Source organism: Sus scrofa, chromosome 13 (assembly GCF_054392235.1).
Source record: "Sus scrofa isolate SSC_HxYL_T2T_F1_AM1 chromosome 13, Sscrofa_HxYL_maternal_Yorkshire_Landrace_v2.0, whole genome shotgun sequence".
Classification (NCBI taxonomy): domain Eukaryota; kingdom Metazoa; phylum Chordata; class Mammalia; order Artiodactyla; family Suidae; genus Sus; species Sus scrofa.
In genome coordinates, this window is record NC_139395.1 from 50,646,397 (window position 1) to 50,663,584 (window position 17,188).

General features: G+C 47.9%; 1 protein-coding gene across 50 annotated transcripts in view; it reads left to right on the forward strand.

Moving 5' to 3' along the window:
• Positions 1-17,188, forward strand: part of CACNA1D (calcium voltage-gated channel subunit alpha1 D) — a 330,381-nt gene that overhangs the window by 230,923 nt on the left and 82,270 nt on the right. For 32 of the 50 annotated variants that reach the window (XR_014823264.1, XR_014823263.1, XR_014823262.1 and 29 more), the window contains exons 10-16: positions 4,186-4,273; positions 4,539-4,598; positions 5,579-5,605; positions 10,469-10,629; positions 11,561-11,786; positions 11,919-12,126; positions 15,180-15,300. Coding sequence is in view for 44 of the 50 variants with exons in the window: in XM_084988621.1 (XP_084844747.1) it covers positions 4,186-4,273; positions 4,539-4,598; positions 5,579-5,605; positions 10,469-10,629; positions 11,561-11,786; positions 11,919-12,126; positions 15,180-15,300 (891 nt within the window). In the remaining 6 variants the exon portion in view is untranslated. The remainder of the gene's footprint in view (positions 1-4,185; positions 4,274-4,538; positions 4,599-5,578; positions 5,606-10,468; positions 10,630-11,560; positions 11,787-11,918; positions 12,127-15,179; positions 15,301-17,188) is intronic. The other 18 variants (XR_014823266.1, XM_084988617.1, XM_013981781.3 and 15 more) reach the window with 1 other exon arrangement.

The following is a 17,188-nucleotide window of genomic DNA, read 5'->3' on the forward strand; positions in this document are numbered from 1 at the left end:
AGACGCTGGAGCAGATGGGAAGGCTGCCAGTGCCCCGGCCAGAGCCTGGCTCCTCGGCTGGGTGCAGGGACTGAATCAAGGTCCATTTCCGGAAGCACATGAGGTCACCATGTAGACCTCCAGAGTAGTCACTGTCCTCTTGCTCCGCCTGCCCCTTCCTCTCCTCCTGAGCTCCACAGGCACGACCCTGGAACAGATTTCGTTATTAGGGGCCTGTGGCTCTGTAGGTGTCAAATAATTATGGCAGAGAAGTGGCTCTCCATACACCAGGCTACATTAGACAGAAATAACCCAGTTAAAGACAGAAAAGATACAAACCAGAGGTGGTGGCCAAGGCTGATTCAGAAGCATGGAGGCAGTTCACCCTTGAATCCTCTTTGCCGTGGTGGAAGTCAGCAGGGCAGGGTGACACTGGATCTGGACCATCCAGGGAGCATGGCTTGGCTTCCAGGAAGCTCCAGGGAGGATTTTTCAAGACGGCAGCTTCATTCATGAGCCTCACTGACTGCCCAACACCATGCACCTGCTCTGTCTCTCATCTCATGTACTTCTGTCAATAGCCCATGAGGTGTAGTACTCCTCGTTTTCAGATGAGAAAAGTGAAGCCTTGGAGAAGTTTGGTCACTCATGTGAGGTTAAACTTAGTTGTGACCAACCTAAGAGCCTGCTTGTAGTCACTCTCCCACCCCACCTGAAGGGCGGAGCCCACCTGGAGAGCAGGAGGACTTCTGTTCATCACTGCAACCCTGACACGGTGCCCTGCCATCAGCCTTTCTCCCTTTCAGCCTGGGAGTTCGGCTTTATTTCTTACCTCCCACCCCCACCCTCCATCTAGGCAGCAGCTTGTACATCTCATTCACTATTAGTTGGCAAGGAGCCAGAAATGCAGAATGAGGCCCCCCTCAGCTGCCCTCCTGCTTTCCCATAGGCAGGATATAATTTATCTGTTTAGATCAGATCATTTGAAAACAGACTTTAGGAAGGAAGTGCAGCAACTCTATTGACCTCATCATGGGACATGGCCCCAAGAGAGTAAAAAGCCACAAAGATTTAGCCTGTTCAGAAGAAGTTTGTTCTTTTTTTGGGGGGGGTAGGGGTGGGCTGCAGGTGCGGCACATGGACGTTCTCAGGCTAGGAGTTGAGTCAGAGATACAGCTGCTGGCCATAGCCACAGCCACGCCAGATCCAAGCTGCCATCTGCAACCTACACCACAGCTTGAGACAATGCCAGATGCTTAAACCCCCTGAGTGAGGCCAGAGATCAAACCCGCATCCTCATGGATACTAGTCGGGTTCATTTCCACTGAGTCACAATGGAAACTCCAGAATTTTGTTCTTTTGGAAATAAGGATTAATATCATTACACCATGATTAATTTTAGAACCATGAAGGTTTAAGCTGGATGGGAGAAACCCTTGAGAGTATGGAGTTAGTGTCCCTACTTTACAGACAGTACAGACAGAACAACAAAGCCTGGAGAGACTTGAGGCTCTGCCCAGGGTAGAGCTGGGGCAGAACTGAGGTCTGAGGACCCTCCCTACCTACCCTCCCCACACCCCAGCCCCACCATCATGCTGATCTCAACTTAGTGGTGGTGAAAACCACTAAGGAAAATGTTCTACAGAGATGATTCTTGGTCATATTTGTAAGGGTCTCCCATAATGAGTTTCTTTGTCCCGTTTCTCAAGAGAAGGGTGACCCTGGAATTCCCCTCGTGGTGCAGTGGTTAATGAATCCGATTAGGAGCCATGAGGTTGTGGGTTCAATCCCTGGCCTTGCTCAGTGGGCTAAGGATCTGACGTTGCCGTGAGCTGTGGTGTAGGTCGCAGGTGTGGCTTGGATCCCGTGTTGCTGTGGCTCCGGTGTATGCTGGTGGCTACAGCTCTGATTAGACCCCTAAGCTGGGAACCTCCATATGCCACGGGAACGGCCCAAGAAATGGCAAAAAGTTAAAAAAACAAAAAATGAGAAGGGTGACCCTGTGGGAGGAACCTATAACAATGAATTTGGCTGACTTTACAATTCTTTAGTCTTTCTGCTAACGTCAGAGCATGGAACAGTGATGGAGAAGCAAATTGCATGAGTAGCTTCCTGTGTGTGTGTATCTCTTCATGGAGCTTTTTTTTTTCCTCGACTTTCTTTTTTTTGTTATTGTGTATATATACTTTTAGGGCTGCACTGATGGCATATGGGGTCAAATTGGAGCTGCCCCTGCTGGCCTATGCCAAAGCCACAGCAATGCCAGATCCAAGCTGCATCTGCGACCTACACTGTAGCTCACGGCAACACCAGATCCTTGACCCACTGAATGAGGTCAGGGATCAAACCTGCGTCCTCATGGATACTAGTCAGATTCATTTCCGCTGAGCCACGACGGGAACTCCTCTTCATGGAGCTTTTTGTTGAAGGTTTTCCTGTGGTGGATTGTGGGGTGTGTTTTTTTTGTTTTTTTGGTTTTTTTTGTGGGGGCGGGGGCGGTGGGTGAGTGTTTTTGTCTCTGTTTTCTTTCCGTGGAGTAGTGAAATCAAAGTTTGAAGTTGGGTTTCTCGTGACTTAACTAAGGAAGGAAAGGGTTATCCCATGGGAATACCAGTAGTATGTTATGGGTCTATAATTCTGCTCAGTTTGCAGTCACTTTTGAAAGCTTTGCCTAAAGGTGCCTGGAGATGGCTACTGAGACCACATATACCCCTCTCCCCGGCCGGGCAGGCTCAGTCCCCTGGCTGCTCACAGAAGGGAAGGGATCATCTTTGGTGCCTCAGAAAAGATGTTTCTCGCCTATCTAGGCCCTTCAGATCAGGTCTGTGTCCATCCTGTCATTCACATGCTTTGTCCTGAGCAGGGCCCGCAGACGTGCAGCTGCGCAGACAGAGCTTGCGGGCCTGCGCCTTTGCTACGTGTGCCTGGGCGGGCCTCAGACTGCTCCCCAAGCACACCAGGCACCGCTGCCAGGTTTTACAGCTCAGACCAAGGCATCCTTCCTAAAAGGAGCCATATGGGCAGAGCCCATGTGAGGAAGGGTCTTCCTGTTGATACCATTAGGTATAGAGAAATCATAAAGTCACTGCAGTTCAAAATGATGCGTCAGGAAAAGAAGTTGAGGTGATTGTCCCATGGTTCAACTTTCAATGACCTCTTCTAACCCCAGAGCAGAATTACTCGTTCTTTACTAGCTTGCTCAGCCCCCTGGCTCTTGTAGATTCAAGTCCACTGAAGCCTGCCTCTCCCACTGGTCCTCCAGGGCAGGGGCAGAGTCTGGTCCCTCTCTGTGTCCTGCACCTCCTTTGCCACCTGGTTTCTGGCATGTGTTCATGATATTTCTAGGGTTCCATCAAGTGAAGGAGAAAAAACACCTCTGTGCCAGATGGTGGTTCTGGGTGGGTCCCTGGGCCTCCTGACCCTAGCAGGTGCTTTTCATGTTTCTTCCACTTCTGCTCAGGATCCTGCTGTGCGGGAGGGAGACCTGCCCAGAGACCCTGGAAGTACAGGGACCACAGTCAGCTTTGCCCTCTGGTCTCTGGTTGGAAGGAAACCTTCTCCCCCAAAGACTGTGTGCTTGCTGCTCCAGCGCTGGCGTCTTTGGTCAGCACCTCCTGTAGGTTGGCTTCACAAGTGGTGCAGAAGAAGTGCAGATAAATGAATGAAAAATGAGTCAAATTCTTAAATTTTTAAAAAGATTTTGTGCTTGTACCTTCTTGTGCTCCTCCCTCTATAAGACCTCCTCTCCCTCAGTTATTTAAAATAAGAATTGATCAGATACTAGGTTTGTTCACAGATTTTTCAGAGTATGCCTATGGGATAAGAAAAGCCATAGCTGTCACTGGGATGTTTTGATGGCCTCTCAGTGCAAACCCGGAAATCAGAAAAACAAGCTGGCGCCAGGCACAGCTGCTGGATTCAGTTTGAGCCCCAGGCTTCTTGGAAAGTTGGATGCACAGGATTTCGGCCTGTCAGGGGTCTTGGCAGGTGTCTTTGGCAGATCACAGATGCAAAGGCTCCCCGCTGCTGTGGAGGCACCTGGCTTCTTGGTGCTTCCTTTTGTGGGTCAAATCCCTGAGGACCCTTCATAGCTATCCTTAGCCTCTTGCCAGGTTCCCAGAGGGGTGGCCTGGAGGCAGAGCTCACGTCTGTCCCTCCTGTGGGCATGCAGTGCACCAGAGTCTAAAGCATTTCTTCTCCCCGCAGCCAGCATGCCCACCAGTGAGACGGAGTCCGTGAACACGGAGAATGTGAGCGGGGAAGGCGAGAACCAAGGCTGCTGTGGGAGCCTCTGGTGAGTGTGGGGACCCTGCCCTCCTGGCTCCTCCCAGCTTCTTAGAGAAGCAGATAAGAGGAAGACACCCAAGTTTCAGTGGAGCCCTGGAGCCATGGCCTCAGGTGCAAGAGGGACGGGCGGGCTCCCAGGACCCCTGGGTCCTCCTCTCAGCCCAGGCCCCCTGCATCTCACCTGCCTCTTCTTCTAAAGCCATCTGTCCTGCTGAGGTGGAGCGTGCCTCAGGCTGAGCTAGGTAACCCTGCAATTCCCCTGTGTCCACTAGGTGCTGGTGGAGAAGAAGAGGCGCTGCCAAGGCCGGGCCCTCAGGGTGTCGGCGGTGGGGGTAAAAAGCCCAGTTCTCCTCCGAGTCTGGTGCTGGCATCAGTGCTTTGAAGAAGGGCTTGTATGGCAGAGTTGCTGATAGAATGTGCTATGTATTTAAGTTCCTTTCACTCACGGGGTCCCCCGACCTCATGCATAGTGGCTGGATAGCTAATGAGGCCCTGCCTCCTCCGCTCACGTGCCCCTTCTCTGCACCACCCTCTGCTAACTGTGGAGGATGCCTCACGTTAACCCTCGTTGGCTTTCTTCTAGAGGAGCTGGCCTGCAGCAGCCGGTGCACCAGCAGCGTGCAACGTGCAGAGTACCGCCTGCTTTGGGGGAGCCCCATGCACTTCTGTTTTGTGTGCTTTCTGCTAGTACCCTTTAGGTCCTGTGTCTGTCAAGTACAGGTGTCATTTTTAGGAGGATCCGATCTCTTTGGCAGAGGTCCATAAAAATGATGAATCTGGAGCAGAAAACTCAAGAGTTTACGAAGTGGACTTGTCTCTTTTCTCTTGCTCTGCCCTCCTACAGTAGCATGAAGTAGGCAGGGAATGAGTTTGTCTTGCCTTTTTACAGAGGAGCACACTGAGGCTCCCAAAGGTATGCTGCTGGCTCAAGCTCATGCAGTGAGTGAGTTGCAGAGCTTGGACTCCAAGCCTCAGCCTCCTTTGGCTGTAGTGGGAGCACGTGCTGCTGTTGAGATCAGAGGCTGAGCTGTGGGCAAGAGAGGCTCTGCTGACTTCATTTTGAGGAATTTGGGGTGGGGGAGAAGAACCCCTGACATCAGTGCCTGTGCCAGGGCCGCTCAGGGTGTCTGGCTAAGAGTCCTCTCTTGCCTGGCCTCCTGCTCCGCTCTCACCCAGCTGCCTGCTGTGGGAGCCCTGGTGCTGGGTCCAGGCTTCCGTGCATGGCTTTTATGATACCTTTGCTCAGGTTTCTGGGGTCGGGGAGCATATGCACAAGGCTTCCTAACAGAATTAATATTCTTTTATCTTTCAGTCAGGCCATCTCGAAATCCAAGCTCAGGTCAGTATCTTCTGTTTTTTCTTAAGCCTATATGTGGGTTTAACATCATAACTTCTGGATTTTACGTACAGCTGCTCTAGACTTGATGTTCACTCTTTGGTCTCTAACATCACATAGAAGATCAATCTGCCCAGGAAATGGGAGAACAGTGTTGTAGGTGCCAGTGATCTACCCCCCAAAACCAACAGAGCAAGAAGATGCAGCAATGAACAATCCACCCTTCATACCCCCTCCCAGAGTCGTTTCTCTAAGAGAGAGATACTTCTGTCATTTTTCTGCTTTAAACTTTTCCATGGAAGGAAGATCAAGAAGTCTTCTGAGTTGCTCCTAATGTTCTTTTTCTTGCTCTGGGTGCAGGATACATACTCTGTTGGTAAAAAACCATATACCAATTATTTGTTACTTTTCCATATAAATATTACTTTTTTTTTTTTTTTTTTTTTTTTTTCTATTTCTTGGTCCGCTCCCATGGCATATGGAGGTTCCCAGGCTAGGGGTCGAATCGAAGCTGTAGCCGCCGGCCTACACCAGTGCCACAGCAATGCGGGATCTGAGCTGCATCTGCAACCTACATCACGGCTCACGGCTAAATATTACTTTTTAATTATAAAGTTTTTACCACTGTACACCAAAATCAACTTGAAATGGACATAGAACGAAACATAAAACTTGGGACTATAAAAATGCCAGAGGAAAACATAGTAGAAAAACTTGGTGACCTTGGTTAGGCAAAAGTTTCTTGGATGTGACACCCAAAGCACTGGCTGTAAAAGGAAAAACTGATAAATTGGATTTCATTGAAATTAAAACTACTGCTCTTTGAAAGAAAAAGATCGGCTGCAGACTGGAAGAGAAAATATTTGCAAAACATAATCAATAAAGGACTAGTACCTATTATATATAAAGAATAGTGTCAGTAATAAGGAAACAACCCAACAGAAAAATAAACCATAGATTTTTAATGAACATGTAGCCAAAGAAGGGGTACAGATAGCAAATAAGCACACTGGTCATTAGGGAAATGCAAATTAAAATCAAAAAGAGGTTCCACAACACCAATGGAATGCATCAAAATTTAAAAATCTGTCAATCCCACATTTGACAAGGATGCAAGTCACTGAAATTATTAAACAGTGCCACATGTCAAATGACACAGACATTTTAAAAGCAAATTGGCAGTTTCTTATGAAGTCAAACGTATTTAAAATATGATTCAGCAATCCCACTTCTTTTTTTTTTTTCTTTTTTCTTTTTTTACCTTTTCTAGGGCCACACCCATGGCATATGGAGGTTCCCAGGCTAGGGATCGAATCAGAGCTGTAGCTGTCAAGCCTACGCCAGAGCCACAGCAACGCAGGATCTGAGCCATGTCTGCAACCTACACCACAGCTCACGGCAACGCCGGATCCTTAACCCACTGAGCAAGGCCAGGGATTGAACCCACAACCTCATGGTTCTTAGTCAGATTCGTTAACCACTGAGCCACGACGGGAACTCCCAGCAATCCCACTTCTAAGGTATTTATATAAGAGAAATGAAGACAGATGCCTACATAAAAACTTTTTACATGATTGTATACATAAACATTACATACATATAATTTATAAATATAGAGCATAGGTTTATTCATAATTGCCAGAAGCTGTAAATAACTCACATGGCCATCACATGGAGAATGGATTAACAAATTGCAGTTCATCCATATGATTGACTAAAACTCAGTAGTAAGAAAGAAAAAATTACTGAGAGATCAGCAACACAAATGAAGCACAAATGTATTTCACTTCACTTCCTTATTCCTAAGTGAAGGAAGCCAGTCTCAAAAAGCTATATATTGAATGATTCACTTTATAGGATATTCTGGATGGGGCAAAATAATAGAGAAAGAAAGCAGATCAGGGAGTTCCCATCGTGCAACAGTGAAAATGAATCCGACTAGGAACCATGAGTTTTCGGGTTCGATCCCTGGCCTCGTTCAGTGGGTTAAGGATCTGGCGTTGCCAGGAGCTGTGGTGTAGGTCAAAGACTTGGCTCGGATCTGGCATTGCTGTGGCTGTGGTGTAGGCTGGCAGCTACAGCTCTGATTTAGATCCCTAGCTTGGGAACCTCCATATGCCGTGAGTGCAGCCCTTAAAAAGGACAAAATCTTTAAAAAAAAAAAGAAAGAAAGAAAGCAGACCAGTTAGTCATCAGGGGTTGGAGTGAGGAGGTGTTTTAACTACAGAGGGCCATGAAGGAGCTTTTTTGAGTGATGGAAATATTCTACATCTTGATTGTAGTGGTGGTTACAAACTGTGTAACTAAAAAGAGTAAATCTTACTATTTGTAAATTATATCTCAGTAAATCTGACATCAAAAAATTAAAAGCCTTTTAATGACGGGCCAGAGGGCATATAAATTTCTTCATAATTTGGCCATGGGTCACCCTCTGGCCTCTTTTTTTTTTTTTTTTTTTTAGTGCTGCACTTGCAGCATGTGGAAGTTCCCAGGCTAGGGGTCGAATCAGGGCTGCAGCTCACAGCAGCAGGGGATCTGAGCTGCTTATGAGACCTACACCATAGCTCACGACAACACTAGATCCTTAGCCGACTGAGTGGGGCCAGGGATCAAACTCGTGTCCTCATGGATGCTAGTCAGGTTCATTAACCACTGAGCCATGACTGTTCACACTGAATTTACCATAGTGATGATTCAAGATGGGTTTTAACAACTTTTTTTTTTTTTTTTGTCTTTTTAGGGCTGCACCCACAGCATATGGAAGTTCCCAGGCTAGGGGTCGAATTGGAGCTATACCTGCCAGCCTACACCTCAACAACAGCAACAAGGGATCTGAGCTGTGTCTGAGACCTACACCACAGCTCACAGCAACTCCGGATCCTTAACCAACTGAGCGGTTCCAGGGATTGAACCTACATCCTCATGGATGCTACTTGGGTTTGTAACTGCTGAGCCACAATGGGAACTCCTGGCCTCACCTTTTGACACCCATCCAGAGTCCTCACTTTCTCACTCTGGACTGCTCTCAGTTGCCAAAGGTACCACACTTGACGCTCAAGTTCTTCCTGTCCAAGTCTCTTTCGGGGAATGGACTGGAGTGCCCTTCCCTCTGCCTCCTGGCTAACTCTTACTCAGCTCTCAAGGACCAGCCCAAATATCAGCTTTTTGGAGAAGCCTTTCCTGACTCTTCCAAAGACCACTTGCAGCTCCCTTCTCTTGGCTCCTGTATCCGGTAGCTTCGCTTGGTGTGGATTTATATTTACCTGCCACAGTCCCCAGCATGTTATCCAAAGACAGAGGGCATGGACCACACCTTCATCTCCACATGCCTGGTGCAGGATTTCAGAGGATGTGACAATGAGGTCCCTTGAATTTCAGAGACAGCCGTGACTGTCACTGCAGCATAAATAGACCCACCAAGGCTGATCTTGTTCAGGCCACCTGGTTTTTATGTGCTGAATTATGTATCACAGGAGAAACCCAGCCTTGTGGAGGACTGTCCTTGGAGGAATTTTTCTATGCTGGTTGTCATGTTTCCAGCTTCTATGACCATTGGAAAGAACACAGCAAGAGCAATCATAAAATGCACCTTGCTTGTTCCAGGTCTTGTGGAAGAGTTGGCACAGTTCTTTCTCTGGTCCCTGAGTTATAGTGTTTGTAGCAGAGCAGTGCAGCTGAGTCAGCCAGGGCCGCAGCCTGGAGAGTCCTCTGATTCAGGCGCCTGAGGGAAGCGCCCACCACCCCCATCAATGAGCACAGCCTGGACAGAGCTGACACTGCCACTTGGCCAGCCCGTTTCTGGGCCCCCTTCACCAAGCCATCCCATGGCAGGCAGCATTTCTCACAGGGAGACAGACCTAGGGAAAGAATACTTTCTCTGACACATATTGCAACTGCAAGTCGGTAAAGGCCATGCTGCTTGTCTGTTTGATTCTGCTCATTTTATTTGTGTGGAAACATGATTCAATATTGGCTCTTCTCCTAAAGGTATAATTTGAGCATCCCTAGTTAGAAAGGGCACCTGATGACTCAGTAGAAGACTCATGTCCTACTCAGCACTGACAGCTCTGTCAGGCTCCAGAGGAACCTCCCAGATCGAAGAAAGGACTGAAAATTCCCCTCCAAGGAAAACTCAGGTTATCAGGAACACTTTGCTGCCTGATAATTTCTGAATGGTGATTGAGATGCTGCAAGACACATGTGTGATAAGCTAGTGTGTCTGCACCAAGAGCACGGGTGCATTCAGTGCCATGTGGTTTGAATAGGAACTGCATATGTGTATGAGCTCAGGTTTGCATCTGCACATGATTCTTTGAATATCTAGATTTCCTAACCAGCTTGAGGGCTGTAGATGACAGGTTATGGACTGATCTAAAGCCGTAGGAAAAGACTGATAGCATGAGCAAGTCAAGACTGTGCTTTTTTTTTTTTTTTTTTTGGTCTTTTTAGGGCCACATCCACAGCATATGGAAGTTCCCAGGCTAGGGGTCGAATCGGAGCTACAGCTGCCAGCTTACACCACAGCAATGCCAGATCTGATCTACATCTGCAACCTACACCACAGCTCAGACAGGATCCTTAACCCACTGAGTGAGGCCAGGGATCGAACCCACATCCTCATGGATACTAGTCAGATTCGTTACTGCAGAGCTACAGCAGGAACCCCTCAAGACTGTATTTTGAAAAGTTATGTTTTAAGATGAACACAATTTGTCTTATAAGGTCTGGCAATTTCTACACCCTTTGTGCTCATCTTTCCTCCTGTACCCCTACCCCAATGTGGATCTCCAGAGTGTAGTTATTCCTCAGCAACATTGACAGGTGCTGTACCTATCATCCAGGGACTAACGTTTCCTTCTCTTTCAGCCGACGCTGGCGTCGCTGGAACCGCTTCAATCGCAGAAGATGTAGGGCTGCCGTGAAGTCTGTCACATTTTACTGGCTGGTTATTGTCCTGGTGTTTCTCAACACTTTAACCATTTCCTCCGAGCACTACAACCAGCCTGACTGGTTGACACAGATTCAAGGTATAAGCAGAAGCCGTTCTCTGTCCATTCTGAATCGGGGATCCCTGGAGCTGTCTAATGGCAGTTTGGGCTTTTCTGACCGAAGTGTAATAGCAAGGAGGAACACTTCCCGTGAGCAGTAGCTTAGAAGACGGCAGAGCCATCCAAGCACAGGGCGCACCGGAGCAGGGGTGTGGTCTGTGCCACGTGGTGCATGAAGCACCTCAGAGCTGATAACTCCAGAGCAACTCCTTGCCTTACCCCGTGACAACCTGGCATCATGGAATCTGGCAGCTGAAGGGGACTTACTGTCTCTTCTCCCTGTCTCCCTGGAAGCTGTATGTTCCTCTCTAGTTTTCTTGGCAAGTGGTGGCAGTACCCCTCTGTTGAATGCCCCAGCAGTCTGATACGGAACTCATCCCATTCTGAGGTGGACAGTTTTGAGCCATTGTGACTTGACCTGTCATCCAGTCAAATCTGTTTCTGTTCAGCTCTCCAGCCTGCTGGGTGGTATTTTCTGAAATGACCTTGACAGGCAGCTGCTTCTGAGATCGTGATGCTGTAAGCAAGACCAGACAGATCTTTTTGTGACCGATTGAAACAAACAAGAAAATTACCATGTGGCTGTCTAAATGCAGAATCATAGGTTTTTTAGGGCTCGGAAGCATCAGAGATGATGTGGTAACCTGCCGCTCTCCAAGGCCCAGAGAAACCAAGAAACTTCTCCAGGGGCCACATGTCTAGGTAGAAGCAGAAGTAGGACTAGGATCTCACAAACAAAGGGATGGAAAACATTTGTGCTGCATTTCTGTAATGGAGGCAACAGCACAGACAAGGGCAGAGGTGCCTGGGGCACCTCTGGCAGTGGCTGGTGGGGTGGGTGGGTGGGGAGGGGCTGCTAAGCGGCTCCCAGGAGGAGATCCTGAGGACATGCACCCCTTTGTCTTTTCAGACATTGCTAACAAAGTCCTCTTGGCTCTTTTCACCTGTGAGATGCTGGTGAAAATGTACAGCTTGGGTCTCCAGGCCTATTTCGTCTCTCTCTTCAATCGGTTTGATTGCTTCGTGGTGTGTGGTGGAATTACCGAAACAATCTTGGTAGAACTGGAAATCATGTCCCCCCTGGGCATCTCTGTGTTTCGCTGCGTGCGGCTCTTGAGAATTTTCAAAGTGACCAGGTAGGGATGCCCGCATCTCACTGCAGGTGTTTCCTGAATGGGGGTGGTGGTCAGCCCTGCCCTCGCCCCGGGCGTTAGTCTGCTCTGACCCCAGTGGCCCTCTGGCCTCACCCCCTGCATCTTGACCTGCAGGCACTGGACTTCCCTGAGCAACTTGGTGGCATCCTTGCTAAACTCCATGAAGTCCATCGCATCACTGCTGCTTCTGCTTTTCCTCTTCATCATCATCTTTTCCTTGCTTGGGATGCAGCTATTTGGCGGCAAATTTAATTTTGACGAAACACAGACCAAGCGGAGCACCTTTGATAATTTCCCTCAAGCGCTTCTCACGGTGTTCCAGGTGAGTCCTCCCGTCCTCCTCTCCCTGGGCTGCCTGCCGGGAGGTGCCTTCTGGTCTGTCCACGACTCATTAAGACAAAATGATGCTGTTGTTAGGATATTAGTAACCTCTGCCCCAATAACACTCTGATTAATTTCATGCCATTGAAGTCACTTGCATCTCACTCCAGATCTATGTGCTGTGATTTCATGCTTTTGTAAGACCACTAGATGTATTACCTAATGCTAAACCAATGACTTTGGTTTAATTGTATGAGGTTTCTGAGGTTCCTGTGACACGGGCTGTAAAATCCTCTTCTTGTCCTTTGCTAATTTTTGATTGCTGGCAAGTTTTATAACCCTTGTTATAATGGATTTATGCAAAGAAGGGATTTCTAAAGCCCTGATGGTTGGTGTGTAGGAGGAGGAATTGGGGTGATTTAAGAGTTGTTAGAGTTTTCTGCTGCTTTGTTGTCCTCCCTCGTGTGATGTAATGGGGACACACAGATTCTGAGGATGTCTCTGCTGTTTGGGCCTTTGAGGGCATCAGGCTGAGAAGGGGGCAGCAGTGTCAGAGGTGCCCAGGTAGCCCTGTACTTAGAGGCCCAGCCCCTCCAGCCCGCCTGGCTCCCAGCCGAGGTGTCCTCCTTGGATATTGTGAGCTGAAGCCCTTCCTTGGACAGAGCCTGGCAGGTAAATTTCAAAGACCCGTCTGCCCTTGTTGCTTTGCTCATGCAGTGCTGGTGAGTTCTGTGGGAGAGGCACGATGGCCTGCTGGGAGGGGCAGTGGACGTGACCTCCCATGGTGGCTTTCTGAGGTGCTCAGCTCTGTGACCTTGTAAAGTCACTATTTTCTGAAAAATGAAAGCCTAGAGAGAATGATCTCTAAGATTCTTTTCCCCTTGGTCATTTTGCAGTGAATGGAATTATTGTCACTGCTCTAGGCCTGGCCTCTGGCAACATAGTATAATATAATTCATTTTTTTTTGATTATCCTTAATTTTTGCCACTGATGAGTCATTGTTTTTTCTGATTTCTTTCAGAGAAATATGCATGGTGGTTGTTTTTGTAGCATATGTGTGTGGCACAAGAGCCAAATATTACAAAAGCATATAAAATAGCAAGTCCCCCCCACCCCACCACCACTTTCCCCTTGTAGGACTTTTGTGTCTTCTTCCATGGATATTCACTCAGGCATAAATAAATTTACCTACCTGCCTACCTATCTACAGATGAATTTACACAGATGATAGTTCATTCTACGTGCTTTTATTTTTGGCTATACCTATAGCATACCGAAGTTCCCTGGCCAGGGTTTGAACCCATGCCACAATAGTGACCAGAGCTGCAGCAGTGACAATGCTGGATCCTCAACCCACTGAGCCACCAGGGAACTCCTCTAAATACTTTCCTTTTTTTCTTTGTAAGGCCACCTGTGACATGTGGAAGTTCCTCGGGGGTTGAATCAGAGCTGCAGCTGCAGGCCTACCCCACAGCCCTATACCACAGCCACAGCAGCACCGGATCTGAGCTGCATCTGTGGCTTACGCCACAGCTTGTGGCAACGTGGGATTGTTAACCCACTGAGTGAGACCAGGAATTGAACCTTCATCTTCATGGACATGATGTTGGGTTCTTAACCTGCTGAGCCACAGTAGGAGCGCTTTCTAAATGATTTTTAAAAAAATATTTTTATCACCTAAAGTGTCCTTAAGGACCTTCCTTACCAGTCCATAGAAAAGCTGCCTTCTTCTTTTCAATGCTGTATATATTTTGTGGTGTGGACGTGCCATAATTCATGGAACCATTCCCCTGCTGATGGATATTTCATTGTGTCTAGTCTTGACTGAGTGGATGACCTTGAACATACACCATGGGGCATGTGTGTGAGAGTATATCTGTAGGATAAATCCCCCGCAAGTGGAATTGTTGGTTTAAAGGCTGTGTGTCCATTTTCAACTTTGACATTCTTGCCCAGGTATTCTCTTGAAGGTTGTGTTAGTTCATCCTCCAGTGATGGGACATGGAGACTGTCTGTGGCTTTACTCCCCTTCACCATAGCGAGTGTTCACACTTTTTCATTACCACCTCTTTGGTAGATGAACACGGTATCTCATTGTTCCACTCCTGCCAAAAGTGAAGCTGAATGTCTGACCATATGACTAAGAGTCAGTTACAATTCCTTTTCTGTGAATTGCTTTACCTTTTCAAGTCATTTGCCTATTTTTCTGTTTCATTGTGAGCCATGTCCTAGATAAAATTTTCCATGCCCACAGTTGACTAACCACGGGGAATACTAGGCAGCAGTTAAAAAGAATGAAGTGAACCTAGGACACCAGAGGGTCTCCAGAATATATTGTTGAGTGGGGGAAAAAAAGCAAAGTGCAAAAAATTCACATAGTATGAATCCCTTTATGGTTGCTACATCAGAGAAGACACCAACTGCCTGTTTTTTCTGGGTGTGTATATATGTGTTAAATACACAAAGGTCCTGGAGAGACACACCAATAGCAGACCCCTGGGGACAGAATGGGCTGGGGTAGAAGCAAAGGGTACGCAAGTGTTTTTTTTTTTTTTTAATTAAAGCCTAGTTGGTTTACAATGTTATGCCTCTTTCTGCTGTACAGCAAAGTGCACAAACAAGTCTTACTTGGAAAGGTGTTTTATTTTCACCAGAAGAGTTCCTCATGCATTTGTGTGATTAAGGATAATACTTCTGCAGTTCCCATTGTGGCTCAGTGGGTTAAGAACCCAATATAGTATCCATGAGGATGCAGGTTCGATCTCTGGCCTCCCTCAGTGAGTTACGGATCCAGCATTGCAGTGGCTGTGGTGTAGGCTGGCAGTTGTAGGTCCGGTTTGACCCGTAGGCTGGGAACTTCCATATGCTGAAGGTGAAGCCCTAAAAACAAGCAAACAAAAAGAATAATGTTTGAAGACAATGGGACCACAGAGGCATTTGTTCAGTGCAAACTGAGCTGTGAAGGGCAGCTTCCATCACGCATGGGTGGCGCTCAGGGAGAACAATGGAAATGGTGAGGCCCCCTGCCAGCTGATCTCGTGTTGGCTTCTTAGATTCTAACAGGGGAAGACTGGAACGCTGTGATGTATGACGGCATCATGGCATACGGGGGCCCGTCGTCTTCAGGAATGATTGTCTGCATCTACTTCATCATCCTCTTCATATGCGGTAACTGTATCCTTCAGGCTGACCAGGGCCGCCTTGTTATCACTGCCGTGTTTGGTGTCTCCTCTCTGAGTCCCCCGTGCAGGGTGGGAGCAGTCGTGGCAGGGAGCTGAGTGACCTCCCCCCGACCCCCGCTCATGCGCTCTCCTCGCTGTTGTGGGAGAGCCCAGGGGAGGCAGGGTCTCAGGCTTTGAGGAATTAGAGCAGCCCAGGAGGAGCCTGAGATGGCACGTGGGCTGCACCTTGGGCACCCAGCTTGGTGTCGCAACTGCACAGGACCTGAAGGAAAGCTTAGGGCAAAGCCTTAGTGCTCGTTGTGTTATCACCCTTGAGAGTGTAGGGAGAAAAAATGTCCCTCTGCCTTGTGGATTCTTTTGCCTGGACTAATAATCAAATTGACGGAAGACAGATTAACAAGATGAAAATCCATTTAATTTCACATATATGGAGACTCCATAGGTATAGGACCTAAGAAGTGACCAAAGCAGGCTGTTGATAGACATTTTAGAGAAAGAATTGATTATTTGTGAAAATTTGATAGAGCAAAGAGGTGTTTGCTTGGGGTAGCAAGTTCATGGAAAAGGAACACTTTTCTACAGCTTTTTCAGCATCAGAGTCTGTCTCCAGTCTTGTCCTCCTGGCACAGGGAGGACATGTTCCCTCGGGAGCTTTGTTTCCTGCTCTCAGGGCATTTATGGATCAGAGCTTTCTTCTTGTACCAGCTGTTTCTCAAATACTTTTCATTCAAAGTCATCAGTATGCCACTGTGGCATGTTTGGGTTGGCCAGCCCTGAGCCCCATCAAGAGGGTAGGGGTACATCTATGTCTTCTTATGACCCTCTGAACAGATGGGGTTGCATCTTCAGTGGATTGAGTTAAGCCGCCCTGACCCTCATTTTGCTTTGCTGATCTTTGGAGATCAAGTGCCGGATGACCTTCTCTGACTCGTTTTATTCCTTTTCGCTGCCAAGAGGCCCTCTGTAATCTTCTGAAAATTCAGATCTCCCTTTACCTCAGTCGGCCCCGTCATGACCCTGTATCCTTTGGTCATGTCTGTTCTCTCTAGGTCCTCCCTGCCCTAGAACAAGTCCTGGCACAGGGAACTCCTCGACAGATGTTGAGCAGAAGCACAGGTGTACAGAAGTGTGAATACCTCCTCTTGGTCTTTACCTTTTATTTATTTTTTAAAATTTTTAACTTGTTTTTCTTTTTGGGGCCACACCCATGGCATATGGAAGTTCCTAGTCAGGGATCAAATCAGAGCTATAGGTGCCAGCCTACACCACAGCCACAGCAATGCCAGATCCGAGCCGCATCTGCGACCTACACCACAGCTCACGGCATCGCTGCATCCTTAACCCACTGAGTGAGGCCAGGGATCAAACCTGCATCCTCATGAATCCTAGTCAGGTTTGTTTCCGCTGAGCCACAACAGGAACTCTGTCTTTACCTTTTAATTTTCAAGAATCCTAATCTGGAGTCTTCTCCTAAGAAGCCCCAGATCCCTGGAGCAGTTTTCCCCTTCATCTTTTCTGCCTTGTTAGTGAATCTTCTTCAAGGTGGACACTGCAGCACAAACCTCTGGGGACAGCGCTTTGTGCTTCAGTGTAGTCTGTGGAAGCCCCTCTGTCAGCTCATGGAAATCGTGTTAGTGCCTCGTGCAGCTCCAACACCTTGCCCACCTCTTGCCCGCACGGGAGCTCTCCTGCCAGGTTCTCTGCATGTGCCCCTTCCTGCTGGTGCGTCCTGCTGGGGTTTGGGGTGGCATTCCTCCATCTACCCAACTAGATAATTAGCTTCTTGAGTCAGCACTCCCTTTTCATAGTCATGGCTCTCGTGGCTTACACTACAGGGTCTTCCACAGCCGGCCCTTGGTAATTTTTGTTAAATGAATTAT